A 20,459-nucleotide genomic window follows, 5' to 3' on the forward strand; every position below is an offset into this window, starting at 1 on the left:
TGGATGCCATATAGAATGTTGAAGGATAAGTGAGCAATGAAGGAATTTAGGCAATTCATTGATACATATTTGATATTATTTTATTAATGGAAAATAATACATTACACCACACAAAGGAAATATAAACATTGAGGGAACAAACCCCTTTAAAAACATGACAGATAAACCCTGAATTGAGCCAATCAGGTTCTGCCCCATCCTGAAATTGATGTTTAATAAATTGCTCCAACAATAGAGACACATCTCGTACTGAGGAAACTTCAGCTTCAACAAGCCTGTTGATCTCCTGTACCAGGTCAGGATGAATTTGTTAAGACATCTTGGCCGCGTCTCTGCTGTGGTTGTGGCTCGCTTCTCCGGTTGCCGAGACGTAATAACGTAGCACACATTTAGGTGGGCTGGTGGATTGAAGGGCTGCCTTCACTTGTTTCAGAATCTGAAAACAAGCCACAATGTTTTACTATAAATAAAAATAACAGAACCCTACAAAAACAGTAATTATTGGTTTGGTAGGCAGTAAAAAATATAAAATAATATTTTCAACAAAAAAATATCTGATTATTTCCTGAAGGTCACAGGGTAGTATGCTTCACACCTTCTATTTTGCAGTGTCGAGGCCCTGGGAATCATATTTCCGGCCATGGCCTCTACCATTGGCAGCACAGTCAAATTCAATAGATAAGAATGTTGAAAATGTGTTTAAGTAAGCGATGGGAAGTTGCGTATTCCCGCATGTTCCCACCACATTACCTTCTAAAAAAATGTGTGTTGTCCAAAACGGTATTTGTATAACCTTGCATCTAACCAGTGTTGTTATTGTTATTTTTGTGAACTTTAACTGTATCTAGCTATATTTCTATAATTGTATCTGTATCTAGATACATTTTTACTAGTATCTGACACCTCAGATACTTTCAGATACTTAATTTTCGAAGTGAACTTCTTTACCGATTTTCTCTAGTAAATTTTAAAGTTTTCTCACAGATTCATGACACAGATTCAGCTAGTGGGTACCTTTGTCCATCTAGTGTATAATATTTTATAGCAGTTTATATACATGCATTTAAGGGGTCCTAACCCGAGTAACCGAGTACCCGGGTACCCCCCTATATAAAAAAAAAGAATTTAAAAAATAAAATAAAGTTAATGAATAATTTCATTTTTTTTCTAATTTTCCATCAGAACCCTAATCAAGTTGCACATAGTTCACGTATTTTTTTATTTATCCGAGGGGCGTCGGTTACCCGGGTAGTAATATGCTACCCGGGTACTCGCGAGGACCCCTAATGCATTTATGTTATCACCGCTTGCAGGCCAATTTACCAATATCTTTTTGGGCAACGAATAAAACAAGCAAGTGTAAATACGTAAAATAATCTCAAGCGTTTACGTCTACCGTCTTTAAGAAATTAAAGTATTCGCTGTTTTCGATAAATAATATTTTTTAAGTTTTCCCCCAAAAAAGAAGAAATGTATTTGAGTATCTGTGAGATACTTTTAAAAAGTATATGTATCTAGATACAGATACAATTTTACAATGTATCTTGTATCTGTATCTAGCTACAAATTTTGCCAAGTATCTGTATCTGTATCTAGCTGCTGTCCTTGTTCTATCGGTATTACAATGGAAGATGCTCTGAGGAACTAGCGTCATTGATCCCTTCGGCACCGGTGCGTAGTCGGGATACACGCCAAACGCGCACCCAACATTTGTACACGGTTGACATTTGTCACATGAGAACGGGTCGCTTCTACGATTCGTTCTTAAGTTCAACAGCTCGGCTGTGGAACGAGCTGCCGGCCTCTGTGTTTCCTCCCTCCTACAACATGGGACTCTTCAAGACCCATGTTCACTCCTTCCTCTCCACAAAAAGACCCTCTACACAGCATCCCCAAAGATGACATAGGCCCTGAGGGAAATTATTTTCTTCAGGGCCTCCTGTGTGGAGTTAATATAAAAAAAAGATACTTTTAAAAAGTTTCTGACACAACACTGCATCTAACTATAGTGAAAACATTAAAATAATGTTATAAAGTGATGCCCATGTAGGGATAAGCAGAGAAAAGAAACTATCAAACCTTCGTTTTTGCTCTTTCTGCAATTTGAGGTGGAACAGGAAATTCTGGAAAATATTTTATTTGTTTCACTCATCATTGCGGGACAACCAAGCTTCTTGGAGTCCAAAACCCGGAACCTCTTCTTCGTATGGTTTGGGTGATCAGCCTGAAAGAACAATTCAAGGTATAGGGTCTAATAGGCTTATACGTATAAGACACCCATTATTTGTGCGGCAAATAAATTGCCCATGGTTAACTTATTTGACGCAGATGATTAACTTTTACAAAAGTTGTTAGGGCCTATGCAATGTTGACATTAGTATAAAATTACAAGTGTGGTTATAATCCAGTGTGATATGAATTAAAATTGTGAAATGAGATATAGCTGCAGGGGCTTTAATTAATTTGGCACTTTGAGCACGGTCTTCTTTAGACTAACACGACATGAGGATGTGTTTGTTACGAGCCACGGCACACTTTTTAACACACAAAGATGAATTGTGATTGGTGTGATTGTCGTGTTAATCTTAATGAGACGGAGCTCCAACTGCCATATTAAGAAGGCCCCTGGTGTAATCTAGTCCTGGCTTACCTAGGCCCAGGCCCATCGCTTTTATTTTTATTTTAAACACATCACCGACGATACGGTGATCGTTTTGGGGTTATAGACCTTAATCTTGGACCACCAAGTCCTCGGTGCTCTGTCAATGCTAATATTGAAAGACGAGGGGGAGTAGGCCTAGCTGATGTGGTTCTAGAGTGTATTAACATACCAACTCAACTCTCTCCTTGCTGTTATTTGGGCGGTGTAGTCGGGGGCCTTGGGCGCACTCTCTGTACGCATTCATACCGAATGTAAATGGCATCCCAAAGAACTCCACTGTAGGCGGGCAGAACGTGTATACTGCATCTGAAAGATTGGAAATGTTAATTTCGAATAACTCGTAAATATCAGCAGCTGCTTATGAACTGAAGAAATGGGAAGGCCTACCCTGGACCTAGGCCCTAAGGTTTAGAACTTACCTCCCAACTTCTTTTTCATACTGTCTCTCGTTGAAAGAGTGCCCCAACGCGTTCACAGAACACAGAAATGCTTCATAATTTGCTTCATTGTCAATGTATCCAATGATAACACCCGTCTCTGAATTCTTTTTGAAATTACTTTACGAAACTTCTAAAAGACGGTCTAAACCGGCACTCAAAGATAGATAGTTCATTTATGCTCAAAGACGCCATTTCTGATGATTTCTGACGTTTCGTTTTACCACCCACAATTTACTCGGAACAGCTCGGGTTCGGGTATGCTCGGATATGTTGGCCACGCCCCTTGTCGACTAGTCGCTGTGCATATAGCGACTCCCTGAGAGGTTCAAGTTATAGCATAGATATAATATTATGGTGAAAGCGAAGAAACCATAAATAAACCACTCTCGAAGAAGCGAAGCAAACAATATTATGACATTTATTTCAGCTTATGAATGTTCTTGGACTTTGTAAGGACGTATATCCTAGTAGAATTCATATTATTTGAAATCGTATTTGATTTATGTAATGGTTGTTTTTGAGCGTATAGTGCTACAAAATAAACACAACACGTTAGATAATAATTCATAATAGCAAAAAAGCCACCGCAATATCAGATGCATAAATAAATCACTCATATGTTTCATACTGAGTCAAAGTAAAGCTTATGGATTATAGACGGATAATACTATTTTTTTTTTTTCAATTTCTATGGTTGATCTCACATCTGTCAGAAATCAACTGACGTTTTCAAGTTTAGAGTATTTGTTTTGATTTAAAAAAATAGAATTGTTTTGTGCAATATGACTGCCAATATCGACTCGCCTTGTAGAATATGCCTGGCAAACTGTGCAGTCGTCAGTATATTCAAACACAGTGGGATATCCAAAAGGAAAACCTGTCACGAAATGATAAATATTTTGTTTAAATTTTCGGTTTGTTTGATATATTTTAATTCCCCGAATTAAAAGCTTTTGGTAAAATTGCGGAATTCCGCTTCACATACACGCACATATTTAAGAATAGTGTAATTATTCGGGATCACTGGCCACGTTTAATACGATTTTTTAAAAAATAAAACCCTATCATTCACCTTAATTACTATAAAAGGCAACTATCTGCATTTGGGAAATTTTAATTTTAAATTAAGTTAAATGAAAATTTGCTTTCGTTGTATGGCATGACAACCATTTACAATAATTTAACTAAGCCAGCAATCCCGAATATTTATCAAAAATAGCGTTTGTTTTCAACTTTCACTACAATAAACAACTATTTACGACGAGGGAGATGGAAAAACATTCACAAATTAGGTTATTAGGTTGGGTTACTTTAAGAATTTACGTCGAAGTCTCACACTCCAGCAATATAAATTAAATATTATTTTTTGTAAACTATTGTAACCTCACCTATTTTTTATAAATGAATATTATAAATCTACAGGGATATTGTGTTATGTTGTTTTCAATTTTGTGTGCTTTCCCTATTTTTGATAGTTTCATTGAAAAATACTGTGTTTTGGTTATCAAATTTTAAACTTTACTTAATTTTAAAAACAGTTAATTAATTAGATGTCCTCCATAATTCAATTTTGTGAATTTGACTTATTCTTTTTTAAGGCAAGACAAGGAGATGGTTTACCAGATAAAATATGCAAAAAATGCTGTTTAAAAGTATCGTCAGCCTTTAAACTAAAAATCTTGGCCGAAAAAACACACTGTAAACTTTTAGCAGTTTTATCCAGTGTCGAGAAAGTTGATAATGCCACGGGACATGCCACCAGGACAACCAACCTTCAGGATCGGATCACTCAACTTGATTGCGGTGGGACCCACCAAGATGGCTTTACTAACATTGACGCCAATAGCACGGGCCTAGAAGGGTCTTTTACCAAACATGAAGAAGGAATTACCTTCCCAGAAGGTTTTACCAGAATAAATGCCCGTGTCTTCAATATTGGTGCAAGTCTCCTCAAGTTTAAAGAAAGATGTAACGAACTTGATGACGATAGAGTTTATGATAGCGAAATCAAGTACGGAACGGAAGAAAATTTTGTTAAAATAGAATGTGATAATCTAAAAATAGAATACGAAAATGATACTTTTAATCCTAGTGACGGTTACAATGAAGCCGCCCCAGCGGACGAAATCAAACGGGAAGCGAAAGATCCAGATGATTTGTTGACAGAGTCTGATGATGAAAATGTGCCACTGGTGTCTATGAAATCCATAGATAGATGCAGGAAAAGAAAGATTGTGGAAATGGAAAAAAATCAATGTGGTAAGTACTGATTTTATTAATAACTAAACATAATTAATGGCCTCCATAGTCGAAGAGTAAGGCTGTTGACTAAGGATCCGGTGGTCCCGGGTTGAAATTCCTGCATGCGCAATTCAATTTTATTTGTGTTTTTTCACAATTAATCCATATAAAAGAATCTTCCAAAGTAGAAGATACTCTGAGTATGGCCCCGGTGAAAGACCATCGTTCAGAATTGAAACATTGGTTGAAATAGCACTAGCCGTGTTTGGTGACCAGTAGTGGCGGCTCGTGACTTTTGGGTGTACTGGAGTGCTAATATTATTTAAAATGGCATTTCTGATGTTATAGCTGAAAACGATTTTTAATTTTTTTTTAAAATTGTTTTTTGTATGAAGATTTTTAGGATATTTCAGTTTAGCCGTGTGCCGCACGGATTTCCTGAAAATCTTCATACAAAAAATTAAATTTTTCGAAAAAAAAAAAAAATCGTTTTTAGCTACAACATCAATAATGCCATTTTTTGTAATATTAGAACTCTAGTAACCCAAAAGTCACAAGCCGCCACTGTTGACCATATCTGAATAGCCAGGTACTTCCTACCTTGCCCTTCCTTTCCCCACTACCTTCAGCATCACAACATACCCCAATTATTGGGGTTGGGAGCAGTTGGGACTCACGGTACATAAACAAACTTTGCGTCATTTCTCCACAGAGACATAGAGAGGTTGTAATACTGCAAATAACTCTGTCTTGAATTCATCCACATTCATACATACATCACCCAACTCAAGACCAGCTGGTTTTTGATTCACTTGATTGATCCATGTCAGGAACTATTTGCTTAATTTATTATCAATTGAATTTTGATTTTGACTTGTGGATCCTAAGCTCTTTTGCACTCCATTATCAGTCATTCATTCATAACATTGCCTCTGCGAACGCTGTATGTAGTGTCCAGCGGGAAGAAGAGTGTAAGCGTGTGCGAGCAGTGCGGCAAGCTGGTGGCGGACCTGACGCTGCACCGCCGCGTGCACGGGGGCGAGAGGCGGCTGCTGGCCTGCGGAGACTGCCCCAAGCAGTTTACCAATCACAGTGGCCGTAGTCGGCACCGCGCCGTCCATCATCTCGGCCACTCTTACTTCTGCCAGATTTGCAACAAGAGTGAGTTCCTCAATCCTTGCCATTTAAAAGTAACTAAGAGAGCCCTGCTGATATTAACCCTTTGGTAGGCCTGATAGAGGCTGCAATAATCTACATTTTTTAAAGTAAAGAAATTATGAGAAGCAAACATGCATATTCATTATCTATTTTGCTCCCTTTTTTGGTAAATAATCTCCCAGAGCCCGGTTAGGACCCTGTGTACATTTTTGCATATAATAGAATGATAATGAAACAAAACAATTTTTCAGGTAGGTTCTCTCATAGGTTATTTTAAAATACATTAGTAAACTTTCACTAAGAGATTAACTCAAAAACTATACAAATTGCTCAATAAAAAGTTTTTAACGGATACTTTGCAGAAATTCTGGACAAAACTCACTTGCAACTGATACAGAATAACGTTAAGAGGAAGCTACAAGCCAAACATGTGTATATTCTTGGTATACATTATATTGTAGGTAATAGGCATTAAAATTGCTTGACAAACAGAGTCTAGAGACGTTCGATTTCAAGCACAAAACATGTTTTTATTTATTTTGTAAATAATTTTATAAGAAAGCAAAAAAGTTAATCAAACGAAACGGTCACAGATAATCTTAGCTATAATACTGTATTTTTTAAAGTTGTTTCCTTTACGCATTCATACATTTCTGTTGAAAAAAATATTTTTTTTAGTAGTTCACATTAATATTTTTTATTGAGTAATTTATTTTTTTATTTGTATTCTACTCAAGCGAAACGATAGGAAAACCTTCAATTTATCTAAATATATTTTTTGGTATTCATAATGTACACCAATTCGTTATAAAGATTAATCAAAATAGTGATTTAGCATTAAGCTTCGCCTTAACAGCTGCATTCCAATTTTTTTTAAACATAATCTACACGTTTTTTGACTATTGAGAAATGATAATATACAGGATGTCCGAGGGTAAAGTGCCCTAACTTCGGGGGGGGGGGGGGGTGATTCAACATCTGATGAACAAGTCAAAAAGATAAAAAGATAAGAAATTCCATCGTTTTAAGGTAAAAAAGTTTCCAAAAAATTTATTAATCTTTTTTACTTCTACCATCATATAGAACCACCTCCCAAAGTTAGCGCACTTTACCCCCGAACACCCTCTATATATGGTCTGTAGCTGCACATTGTGACATTTTGTCGTAAAGATACTACTTCAGCACATTTGCAAACGATGGAAATATAACATGGTGGCTATCCTTCCACTGCCTTCCAAAGAGTTAACTAAAGGTTTAATGCATATTACATTGAATATAAACCGAAGTATGGTGTGTTATTTCAGCATTCAAGCGAGGGGCCGACCACCGGCGAGCGGTGCACCCAACGCGGCCACGTGAGGTAACGTGCGTGCCCTGCGGTCGGCGGTTTTACACGCGGGCGGAGCTGGTGCGCCATGCATCCTGCCACACCAGGGAGCGCCCCTTCCCCTGCCCCGTGTGCCACAAGGACTTCCGCACTCTCACGCTTTGCAATTATCACAGGTCTGCCCTTATTGCCACTTGACAATTACAAAAGAGTAGACTTGCCCTAATGTAAAATCTGGGTATCATCTCAACGAGCTGTAGGCAAACCACATGACCACATTTTTGGCACCAGCAGGGTGTGAGAATCTTTGAATAAACTACGACATCAGTCGTACCTTGACCACCAAAGAGTGCACATTGAAATAACTAGATTCTGCGCAGAAAAGCAAAGTTTCTCTAAAGCAAGGTAACAATTTGCAGCGCAGTCCATTGTGGGACTTTTCTGTTCAGGGTCTGAATGTTCGTGTTTAACCAAACCGTTTAGAAATCAGATTGCATGGCGACGTGAGTGAGGCTGAAGGCAGTGCAGGAAGGAGATTAATAAATGGCATATTTTGAATTACAGAAGGAGTGTCCACGAGAAGGAAAGAACAGCCAAGTGCGATCATTGTCCCAAAGCATTCTTCAACAAAGGCGAACTTAACAAACATACAAGGTAAACATTGAGAGTTCGGTGGAAAGGATGTTCAACTAGAGGTTGTATCTCACAGCTGGCACTACCTTTTACACCGATTTTGATAATAATAATTGTAGAATCAACTTACTAATGTTGATGCCCCTGGGAAGACTTACCAGGTCAGTTGACTGCCTCGGAGGAAATGTAGATATTTTCCACTTGTATCAAGTTTAACTCTTCGAGTGCCCGAAGTACCTGTCGTCCACGAAAAATTTGTACCCGTTGAACGCCGCCGTGGAAGATAGGGACATTCACACATACTTTCTTTTCTTGGGATTTTGTATTGTGAAAAATGTTTATACCTTACTAAAATAAATCTTATTTGATTGGCGATAAAATAAACAATAAGATAAGAGTTCTTTCTTTTCGTTTCGTAAAGAGCGGTCATTTAAAAATATAATAGATTAAATATTTTTTTATAAATATATAAACACATTATCTGGTAAGGCCGTACAATTTACAAAAACTTAATTTTGCATAAAACAATTTTTGTAAATTAAAAAAAAATTGTTACTATTTTTTGGTTCCGGACAAAACATTCTTTCATGGTCGAAGTTTACCATCAAACGCCTCTTTAAAATAATATTGGCGTAAAGCTTGCACTTTTTGTGTTTCTAGTTTCACCCTTCTCTCTTCAATAGTTGGTTATATTATAGTGGCAGATTAGAGATTCTACTGTTTTGATTTTTCCAGGCAAATAGAGACACTGCCATTTGCTGATTAGCAAAGTTTGTGTAAATTGTAAAATTTTCATAAGTAGTGTTTGGTGACCGGATAAAAATAATATGTTAGGTTTCTTCTTTTTCTTTATTATTTATTGTTGAGTTGTTGTCTGTTGCTGTTCAGATGCCACTTAGCGCTGGAAAAGAACTACATGTGCGTGGAGTGCGGCAAGCGGTTTGCCACGGTCTCACAGCTGAAGGTGCACGAGAAGCGTCACTCGCCGCTCAAGGAGTTTGCCTGCCACATCTGCAGCAACGCCTTCAAGACTAATGGGTAACCTAAACTCTTTTACGTTTTTATGTTGCCCCTAATGAAAAGTCCCCCGGTTATACACGGTACAGACAAAGAGAGGCGGTCATTCAAAGGAAAAATTAAAATCTGTGGACATTGAGTGACAACTAACAAAAAGGGTGATTAGCCAATTTTCAATTTTTAACTAGTTTCTCTGCAGGGGTAGATCTTCTCTGCAGAGGCACTCCTTGCTTCTTTGATATTTATATATCTTCTCATATGTTTTCTTCTGTTATTCTAACTTTTGATATGGCCCGCCTCAAGTATTTGATTGTGCCATGCCTTATTCTGGTGTCCCCGGCTTCTATCATTCACTTTCGCGCCATATATAATCGTCCATCTGAACAACATGTCCCAACCATCTAAGCGTCCTTTTCTTAATTATATTCATCACGCCTACATCAGCCTTCAATTCTTTGTGGATCTTCACTTTCTTTTTAAACACTGTCGCATGTGGTTTTAGCACACATACACCTCAGGGATCTCGTTTGTACATAATTCAATCTACCCTCATCCTTCCTTTGCCAGTTCCATGCATCAGAGTTGGTATCAGCCCTCCATTGTGTGTAGTTTTGGATAATCTTTAATTGAATTTGTACAGCTCCCTTGAAGTGATTTTTTACAAAACCGGCCTTTTTCAAATTATATGTTATTATTTTAGCGCATTCAGTCCTCTATTAACAGAGTGCCCTGCATTGGCATTCATTCTTTTAACAATGTCCTTATCAACCTTTTCATCTCTTCATCTGGCGGAAGTAACACGCGCATGTGTGTATTTATTGCAGAGCCCTCAAGTCCCACCTGCTCACGCACACCAAGGAGAAAACACACCCGTGCCAGCACTGCGGGGCCAAGTTCGGCAGGAAGGATCACCGCAATAACCACGAGAGGAGCGTTCACCAGATCAAACCAGTCATAGCCAATCAGCTGTAGCCGTAACATCCACCCGATAAGTGTGTTTTTAATCAACAATATTGGTGATTAGTTGACAGTAATTTGGGAGGCAGGTGTGAACGATTCATTGCGCAGCTACGTGGCGGGCCATAGAGACTGAGGAGACCGATTGATGGAGACCTTTTGACGTCTCCAGCTGAACTCTCTCGACCCAACTCCATCGCCTTGCACCGCAGTGGGAGGGATGGATACATATGTTACTCCCGGACACACTGACCCGCAGATTCCTACCCGTAACTCGTACCTTTATCCTTCCCAGAACATTCTTTAATTCCTTTACTCAAAAGACCCACTGCAATGCATCCCCGAAGATGTTATAGGCCCTGAGGGAAATCATTTTCACTAGAGCCTAATTTGTGGTGTTGATGTAAAAAAAAAACAACAAAAAATAAACATCTGTCATCCATACTGTACTTTATTTTTATACAACAAATAAATAATTTATTTTATACTAAGTTCTGTTTTAATGGAAATCAGAACACAGGCGAAGGTTCCGGATTGTTAGATGACCTTTTTCATCAAAAACAAAAGTAACAGAGAAATCAGAAAAGGATTCAACGAATAAAACAACCAAATCAATGTTCCCAAAGAATAATATCGGATGTGTAAATTTGTAGTTTTACAGTAGAGCTGTTTAAAGTTTCGTTTCTGCATTTTTATATAGTGTTGTTCGATATCTTGCATTAACTCCTACTTGTTTAATTGGAGAAATATATAATTGAAAACAGTATAAAATGCGGAAACGAAACTTTAAACAGCTCTGCTGCAAAACAACAAATTTGCACATGCAACATTGTTCTTCGGGACCGTCGAAATGTTTTTCTGATTATTCTGTTTCAAATTTTTGTTTCGATAATTTGAGTCGCTAATCTTGTTTTAAATTGATTTAAAAAATGTTAATTTGCCCGCTCCAGGTTTTGTACCTGTCATAGACCCAAATTGACAGACTTGTCCTAACATGAAATCTGGGTATCATTTCGACAAGCTGTAGGCAAACCATGTGACCATATTTTTGGCACCAGGAGGGTTTGAGAATACTTTGAATAAACTACGACATCAGTCGTACGTTGACCACCGAAGAGCGCACATTGAAATAACCAGACCCTGCCCAGAAAAGTAAAGTTCGCTGAAGTAAGGCAAAGGTTTGCAGCGCTGTCCATTGTGGGACTTTTCTGCGCAGGATCTGAATGTTCGTTTATAAACAAACTGCGCGTAGTGACGCTAAAAATGAGTGAGGTGATTAAATTATAACGCATTTGTAAAAGTGTTTAACCTTTCCTTATCTGTGATGTGTATTTACTACACATTGCTTCTGATAACTTTAATAACTCTGTAAATATAATAAATTCTGGGTTCAGATTTTAGGTATTCCTCCGTTATACATCTATGCACTGAAATAAAAAAATAATATTTTACATAATTTTCAAATTCAATTAAAAATAAGAGATTTTTGTTAAAAATCGGGAACAAATACAATCAACTGTGTGATACTGCTACGCGAAGAGTATGCGAGGAAATGACACGCTATTGATGTCCCGCTTTAGTTCGCTGTGCGAGAACGTGAGAAATCCACACGTCCGCAGTTTTATTTTGATTTAGACCATCGATACATACGACTGCATAGCTGTGTGTGTGCGTCCAGCGCCTGTTGTGTCAGTCAGTCGTGGGCCGTCATTAGATATGGACTCCTCGCATGTTTTTTTAACATCTGCCGATGGTTTTTTCATGTTTTCAGCAATTAAATTACAATTATTATCACTTTTGATATAAAATATAATAAACATAAGCGATTAGCTATGAATATTCATATTTTTCCAATATTAAATTGCTTATTTTGAGATGTGTATTGACTTCACAGCACCGGAACGCGTGGATTTTTTTAGCACAGTAGGGGAAAGGTTAATTAAATAGTGTAACAAAATATATTAAATTTTGGAAAACAAGATCGAACTTTTGTTTCCCTGATTGGGGATTTGTAGTTTTTTTACGCAACCTGCAAACTAATTTGCACACCATTGTAAAAAGGACCAGTAAAGCGTAAACAGATTTAATTTTCGAGTACTGAATAGTGATATTACAATGCGAGTTGCATGTACACTGTGAGATTCATTTATAAACAAATCATAGTAAAGAGGACGATAACGCCGCCTCCCTCGCTCTGCACAACTTGGTTTCTTCCCATTTCCCTGATTGGCTGGTCTATCAATTTGAATGTCTATGGTACCTGCCAAGGAGCTTATCACTCTGCCGCAGAAGTTGCTGATGAAATTTTGACACAACAAAGTTTATTGGCACTGTGGCACTTTAACTATTTAATATTTATAAAAAAATATACTTTTTATTGAAGAAGATACTACTAAAAAAACTAAAGGAAACATGAAACAGAACAAACACAGAAAATAAAAAGATAATGGTCACATCTAGGAATCGAACTCAGGATCTCTTGTCTTACCGGGACAGCGTCTTAACTACTCGACCATTGGGACCTAATTATTAAACATCATATTTGTCAATTTCATATTTCTAATTCAGAATTAACAATATCATCTTGCAACTAATTTTTTACATATTTTAGCTACCTTTTTTTTAACTTTAGTTGTGACCGTTTGTCTGTGTCTTGTTCTGTTTCATGTTTCGTTTAGATTCATTAGTATTACCTTCTTCAATGATATATCATTGATGGGTAAATAAGCTTCAAAATAATTGAAAGAAAAAATTGTTCTTAAATATTCTTTTCATTTAGGCATAGTTGTTCGAACCTCTGTCAAACTTGAAGTAGTCACAGATTACCTCACTTAGCGCCATTTAGTTTTTTTTACAGTTGCACCTTCAAATATGGATCCCCGTTCACCGCCGATTCTTTTAATTTTTACAGAATTAATTTACAAAACTTTCTGTAGCGTTTCTTTGACATTATAGAAATAATACAAACAGTGTTATTTGTGTAAAAATATATAACATATTCTATATTTAAATATATGATACAAACATAGTACATACATAAATATCTAGATAACAAGATTCAATGTTTAGTAATTTGGTAAAACCCTTCAAACCTCATTTATTGAGAATATTACTTTTCAGTGGTTTCATATAGAATTGTCTTCAAAGTATGTACAACACGGTAAAGTAATTTTTGCTGATTTCGGTATTTACTAAAAACTAAATTTATGCTTAAATTTTTTTAGGTTTATTTCGAGAAAACCGTATATGAAATTACCCAACCCTCAAATCTCTCATAATTATAAATAGAATTGCAATATTTCACATCAAAATTTTGATAAACAAATAACAGCTGTCAAATAAAAACAAGATTTTTAATTAGTTTTACGAATATGTAAATATTCATTTTTATTGTCTCCTGTAAAGTTTTCATTTTGTGACTTGAAGGGTTTTGCCAAACCGCAGTCGATATATCATGTGGTGCATTTTTATATTGTGCAACGATTCTCACCAAATTGCAAATAAACCAAAAACTATACATATTAATAACCCATGTAATCATATGAAATCTTAAATTAGTCATTCTGTCGAAAGCCGTATAAATTACCTTCAGATCAATTAAATACATAGCCAGTCGAACAATGACTACTATATTGCCTAAATTAAGGTAGATGATTTTAAGAATTTATTTTTAAATTCCCGCAGAAAAATTATAAAGCAATTATAAAACCTATATGGGATAAACAGTGAAATATAAGTGTATTTATTGACCAAACAACAGCAGTTTATATATTTCCATAATAATATTCGGAGGTATGATTTTTTTTTAATGAGCGCGGCCGAATCCAAAAACGAACGCCCAGAAATCTCCATCGCTCAAGGCATTTATTTTTTAATTGGTAGTTATAGTTGTTGTGATTCTGACAACAATATAGATAACTGAAGTTTTCAACTAAATTGTTGTTTTCTCTGCCCAATGGGATTTATGATTTAACCCTAACAAACGTTGTACAAAAAAAAATGTTTCCCCATCCCTTTTGCAACACTAATACTACAAAAAGTGCAATTTACGAATCGTGAGGATTTCGTCGTAAATTAACATGTCCAAAATTACAATTTTCCTCCTTACAGATACTCTGATGCTATTGATTTTACACTATCAGAGTCAGTATTGGTGTATTATGTATGCGCAGACCTGTGAAAAACAATGAGATATTATAATTGCAGGATTTTTGTAGCTGAAAGTACTTATAAAATATATGCCAGAGAATCATTGCCTTCAAAAACAAGTATTTTCAATTTTCTTTATTTAATACTAGCACGTTTATTGATTAATACCTGGTGTTGGTGGGGGTTATCCTTATGACATAGACATATACCGTCATGGACTTTTTTGTAAGATATACAATTCCGTAGTACATTATTTTGATGTATCTCATGAGGTTTAGCCATATATGATTATAAAACATTGATTTTTCTCTACTTTCTATAAATATAATATGCGTGTATCTTATATGTAAACCTTCCGGAAGAAATTCTCTAAATGATAGTAAAACCCTTATCGAAATCCGTTGCATAGTTTAGAAGAACTAAGCGCACAAACAGACAGATGCGGATAGCGACTTTACTTTGTACTATTTAGAGATAATTATATTTGTTGTTAGAAAATTAGAGAGACAATCAGACATTTACCTTTCGAATTAACACCATTAGTAAACTTGAAAAATCACAAAATATGTCAAATATAAAAACAAATAAATAAAATATAATAACATTAAGATAATGTTGGCAGTTCTTATTCAAAGTATGATACAGTTAAATATCACCGAAGGATATAGGGTCCCATTAACTCAGTTGGTAGAGCGGCGTCCCGGCAAGACGGGGGTCCTGGGTTCAAGTCATAGATGTGGCCGTATCTTTTCTGTTTAAAATTTTCGTTTAAGAATAGTAATAAGTAATAATTTGAGGTTTTACTCATTAAGTTTTTGGAAAAAAAAATGTATGCAAAAAAAAAAATAATAATGATTTTTTTGATTATAGGCAGGTATGATTATCGCTTGTCTGAAATCACAGAATCAGTTCCAATTATGAAAATTAAAATTTCAAAGCAAATTTGAGTTCATTGAACATGTATAATTTCACAGAGGATTATTTCATTTCATGCACCGACAACCGAAATTAGTATTTTTGATAGTCACCGCACATCAATATAATGCAGATGAAGGATTTCTCCACACGGCAAGAATATTGATGTAACTTAGATTTATTTGTTATTGACTAATATTTGCGTTTTTTGGAAGCGCATCTCCTCCTGGGTGGGGACGGCTTGGTGCATTGACACCTCGTGGCGCTTGCGGTTCTTCTTACGGGAGAAAGTGGAGGGGCAGTAGCGGCACGGGAAGGCGCGCTCGCGGGTGTGCGTGATGCTGTGGTTCACCAGACCCCTACGTACACGATCAAACACAGACAACATGAGTCTACATCAATATTTTAAGTTGAGGTGCTTCAAAATTTCGTCAAATTTGTCACAATTCAACGATTTTATTTTAATCAGCCAATAACAACTTGGATATTATGCTTGTCAGCTTGTCAAAATCTGTTCAAAGGTTGAAACGGGCCTAGAATTGGCGTTCAACCGAGACAACGAAAGCCTGAACAAGGAACAAGTATGAACAAGTTGTTAGGCTAAATAAGGCCAGTTGTTTCGCAGAAATTCACGTGCGACAAAGTCATCAAATGGCCATTCAGAGCCATTTTGTTTTTTTGACATTTGAAAGGTCCCCGATAAACTTAACAACATGATAGTTGTCCTCTTCTGCTGATCACAATTTGTTCAAAAGCTGAAAAGAATTTAGAATCGTCATTTAACAGGGACCATGCAAGTGTCAAAAAAAAAAAATGGTGATGAGTAACCATTTGATGACAATAATACCTTTGAATTTGTTGAAACAGCCCGTCCTACGAGAAATATACAGGATAGATAGGCCCATGAACTTACATTCTGTTCCAGAACTTCTTGGGACAGAGGGGACAGCTGTGGTTGCGCACACCGCGTTCTGTGACCAGGTGCGCACTTAGCCCACCGCGCGAGTAGTACATCTTGCCGCAGTTGGGGCAGGCGTACGACTTCCTACCCTCGTGCATCCTAACACAACACACACACAGATTAGTGAAACACTCTAAACATGTACATTAATGCATCGCTAACTAATATGTACTCACTTTATGTGTAAGATCAGTCGAGGACGTTCGAGGTAACCTTTATTGCAATAGTCACAGAAAAATCTCTTTTCCTTCAAGTGCACCAATTTTCTGAAAAAAAAAAAAAAAGTTTTTGATTTTAAAAAGCAGAGAGTTCTTCTTGCACACATAGCAAATCGCAGGAGATCTCTCTGAATGTCTTATTGTAACTAAGACCTTTCCATGGACACGTCGGATCGAGTGGTTCAATGAATAAATTAGTCAAACCTGTGGTGCTCCGCCACGGTCTTGCAGCTGAAGGTGACTCCGCACTCCTCACAGAGCAGCGAGCTGGACAGGCGGCCTAGGAACACCAATAAAGGGACACTTAGATCATTTGGACACGTACGGGTGGAGAGATAAAGGGGCTTCAAGAGAGTATTTGAAATGCAAGCGAATGGAATAAGTCAGGGAAGGCGTACGACTACCACATGAATGTAGCGGAGAAATGGTATTATGTATATGTAATTGAATAGCATAGTATATTTAAAGTTCGACAAAACCTGCCCCACCAGGTGAACCTGAATTGAGGCAGATATTTTTAGCAAATTAATTAATACATTTTGTCAATGGTTTACCTATACACATAAGCATATAAGTTACTATGTATAAAAGACTGTGGTGTGTTCACTGGTTATTGCATGACCTTTAAGCCTTAGACACATTACGCTATATTATACGCGCATAAATTGGGTGTGGCATGTACGTAATATATGTTGGGCTGACACACTACGCTAAAATCTTCCTCAGGAGAGGGAGGTCAGATCAATTGGGGAACTGCCGCAGAATATCATTTCTTTGTATGGGAGCTGTTACTTTGGCAGATGACAGCCGCGTAATTACGGCACTCCGTAAATTGTTCTGACCCCTTCTCCTGCCATAGGTAGGAGAGGGGGTCGCATAATTTTCAAATATAGCCTGGCTAGCAGATCACAGCGCATATCGTCACCACGCCCACACTTATAGCACATCATCTTTTAAGTGTGACAGGTCTGTATGGGATTGTATAGCGAGGAAAAAAAAGGAGTTATATAAAACGCTTTGAACTTATAAAGTAATCTGTCACCCCCTTTATTGATTAACCATTGTTTAGTGGCGATTTTATAATTGACTTTTTTATTTGTCGGGTAAGTATTTGTAAGTTCTTGTTAGAAAAAATAATAATGATACTCACTGTTGTATGGTTTCTTTTTGGCTTTGAGACAGTATTTTCTCTTGACTTTCTTATGGTCGTTGCCTTTGCCAGTGCTCACTCGTTCTGAAACACCAATTTATTTATGAAGACAATTTTATCAATTCCTAAACAAATATTTGAAATAGAAAAATCAGAAAAAGATACGGTCACATCTAGGACTCGAAACTAGGACCCTTGCCTTGCCGGGGCACCGCTCTACCAACTGAGTTAATGGGACCCTATCTCCTTCATATGGTCCTATCTAGGTCATATTTAACTGTATCATACTTCGAATAAGAACTACTAACATTGTCTTCTTTTTTCTCACCGCACATTTTTATTGGCTGATAAAGATTGTTTCATTTATTTATAATGGATAACCACAAAGTTATAGCTGCTTTAAAAAAATGATAAATTTATGTTTAGATATTGTTATGTATGAAACTGCCGAAATTATCCTTACTATCGGTGGCCTTCACAACACTTTGGCTCGGTGACGGGAGAGCTGAGGGGGCCTCTTCCTCTTTAGTGGGGGCTGTTTCACCCCATCTGGTACCATCTTCATCAGAGTGTGGCTTCATGTCTGTTCCGTCTCTTGGGGCATCTGTTTCCTCTTTAGCTTCCGCATCATTTCCATTACAATCATCATCATCATCATCATCTTGCATCCAATCATTGTTCTCTTCTTTTTTTATTTCGTTCTCTATTAAAACTGTGTATTCTGGTTGAGACATTTCCTCTTTTATCTTGTCTTCTTTACTTTTGAGAGAATCACTTGATCCCGTCTTCGATTCTTCTCTACTTTTGAGAGTTTTCCTGGAGACTTTCTTCACTTCTTCTTTACTTTTGATAAAGTGACCGGAGATTGTCTTCACTCCTTCTGTATCTTTGAGAGAGTGACTGGAGAGGGAGAGGAGGAGATATCTGTTAGACTCTTTGGCCAGCAGCTTGAGCTTGTAGGCCGCCGTGAGAACGGCGAGGCATTTCTTACAGATCATGCTTGGCAACCCGTCTCCCGAGTAGGCCTGCAAATATATACCACATTATCAGAGGAAGTGGGTGAGCATCTGAGCTAGGCAAGCAACTTCAACTCAACCAAGGAATTACTTGGATATTCCGATCGGGTCACTAAACATAGTTAAAGCCATACATACCACATTATCAGGGGAAGTGGGTGAGCTTCTGAGCTAGGCAAAAAACTTCACCGAAGTAGGTAATGTTATGAGGCTGAATGAAGGGGTAGGGATAGGGGAAGGAAAAGATGAAATTAGGAATTACTTGGATATTCCAATATAGTTAAAGCTATTTCAGTAAAATTTCTGAACTCCGCTTACTTCTAAATACATTGAAATTATTGAAACAATCCTTCGTTTCAACTTAATTAATATAAGAAACAATAAAATAGGTTATTAGGTCCTTAGTTTTTAGGTTATTTAAATAATTCGTGCATATTTAGATTGACGTGAAACTTTTCAGCAAATGTCACTTGATACTAACAAAAACAAACATGGGAAATTTTGGACTTTTATTCGAAAATTCATCTTTTACCCCATCTCCCCCGATGTAAATAGTTGTTTCTTAGGTAAAGATGCCGAATTCCACTGCACGCTTAATACGCTAAAATTTAAAAAATAATAACCTGGTTTTAACTAAACCTCTTGTTCGTCAGCTTATCTTTAAGGATGCTATTAAAAAATCATTTCTCTGAATACAAATAGTTATTCTGGGGAAACTACATAATGGTAGATTATATGCTATTTTTATAAATATATAAACATTATCTGGAAAGACGGTTCAATTTAAGAAAAAAGGAAGTTATTGCGAAAATAGAATCAGCTGACGCATGGCGAAAATTTTGCATCATAGAGCATTTTCTATTTCCCCCGAATTTAATATTTTTTTCCAGTAGTAATTAATTATATTTAAATAAATTAAGGGTTATTGTTTTGTGCAATAAGCGTGCAGCGAAATTCGTCAACTTAATTGGAATTTTGCATGCATTGTCATGTGAATTACAAATATGTTTATTCGCCCGCTTCGAGAACCAGCACCAGAACTTTAAACCAGCGGTTCCCAGGTACAGCGCCAAGCACCTTACCTGTCTGCCACAGAGGCCGTCATAAACTAAAATGAAATAAGATCAACATACCGGCATGGACAACATATCGTCCATCATTTCATAGCAATACACTTTCATCTTATTGTAAAATATTTTGCTACAATAAATATTGTTGGTGGCGTTATTACTTAAGCACACGCGACATGTGTTTTTGTTGATATCTATCTGTATTTCAGACTTTTCTTTTCCCATTTTACTATTGCTTTTCGCTACACAACAATGTTTTCATAATAAGAATCTAACATTTAAAGTCATGCCAAAGTGAAAGCATCTGACATGATCACATTAGTGTAATCCATAGAAAACGAATGTGTCAGATGTCAGCTGCATAGAAATATAGAAAATATTCTGTTCTAGTATTCGTAGTGATGGGCATATGGCATAGTTCGAAACACGTAAAACAAAATATCCGATTCCAAACAATCCAATCGATCAGAATGATGAAGTGACATTTTGAACGCATCGCTCGAACATCTCAGAGTTAAAACCGTGTTTTTTTGTGGCGACCGCAG

At 36.8% G+C, this 20,459-nt stretch overlaps 2 protein-coding genes and 1 long non-coding RNA gene across 3 annotated transcripts; 2 read left to right on the forward strand and 1 right to left on the reverse strand.

The window, feature by feature from the left end:
* The first annotated feature begins 3,818 nt into the window (after positions 1-3,818).
* Positions 3,819-8,099, forward strand: LOC149419154 (uncharacterized). Its single transcript, XM_089637712.1, has 4 exons — positions 3,819-4,016; positions 4,701-5,361; positions 6,295-6,504; positions 7,806-8,099. Exons 1-4 carry the CDS (start codon positions 3,885-3,887, stop codon positions 8,024-8,026), a joined length of 1,224 nt encoding a protein of 407 aa, XP_089493838.1. The 5' UTR covers positions 3,819-3,884; the 3' UTR covers positions 8,027-8,099.
* Positions 8,100-8,389: 290 nt separating this feature from the next.
* Positions 8,390-10,814, forward strand: LOC149419155 (uncharacterized). Its single transcript, XR_016302865.1, has 3 exons — positions 8,390-8,482; positions 9,350-9,499; positions 10,303-10,814. It is a non-coding gene; the product is annotated as an uncharacterized LOC149419155 (long non-coding RNA).
* A 2,656-nt stretch (positions 10,815-13,470) lies between these two features.
* On the reverse strand, positions 13,471-20,230 carry LOC149419156 (uncharacterized). The gene is made up of 7 exons (XM_089637713.1): positions 19,978-20,230; positions 18,292-18,853; positions 17,829-17,912; positions 16,883-16,958; positions 16,637-16,726; positions 16,413-16,559; positions 13,471-15,858 (listed from the first exon to the last, which is right to left on the reverse strand). The coding sequence occupies exons 1-7, from the start codon at positions 20,137-20,139 to the stop codon at positions 15,678-15,680; spliced, it is 1,302 nt and encodes a 433-aa protein (XP_089493839.1). The 5' UTR covers positions 20,140-20,230; the 3' UTR covers positions 13,471-15,677.
* Positions 20,231-20,459: the final 229 nt, after the last annotated feature.

Source organism: Hesperophylax consimilis, chromosome 12 (genome assembly GCF_061612785.1).
Source record: "Hesperophylax consimilis isolate HC1 chromosome 12, BYU_Hcon_1.0, whole genome shotgun sequence".
In the NCBI taxonomy this organism is placed as follows: Eukaryota; Metazoa; Arthropoda; class Insecta; order Trichoptera; family Limnephilidae; genus Hesperophylax; species Hesperophylax consimilis.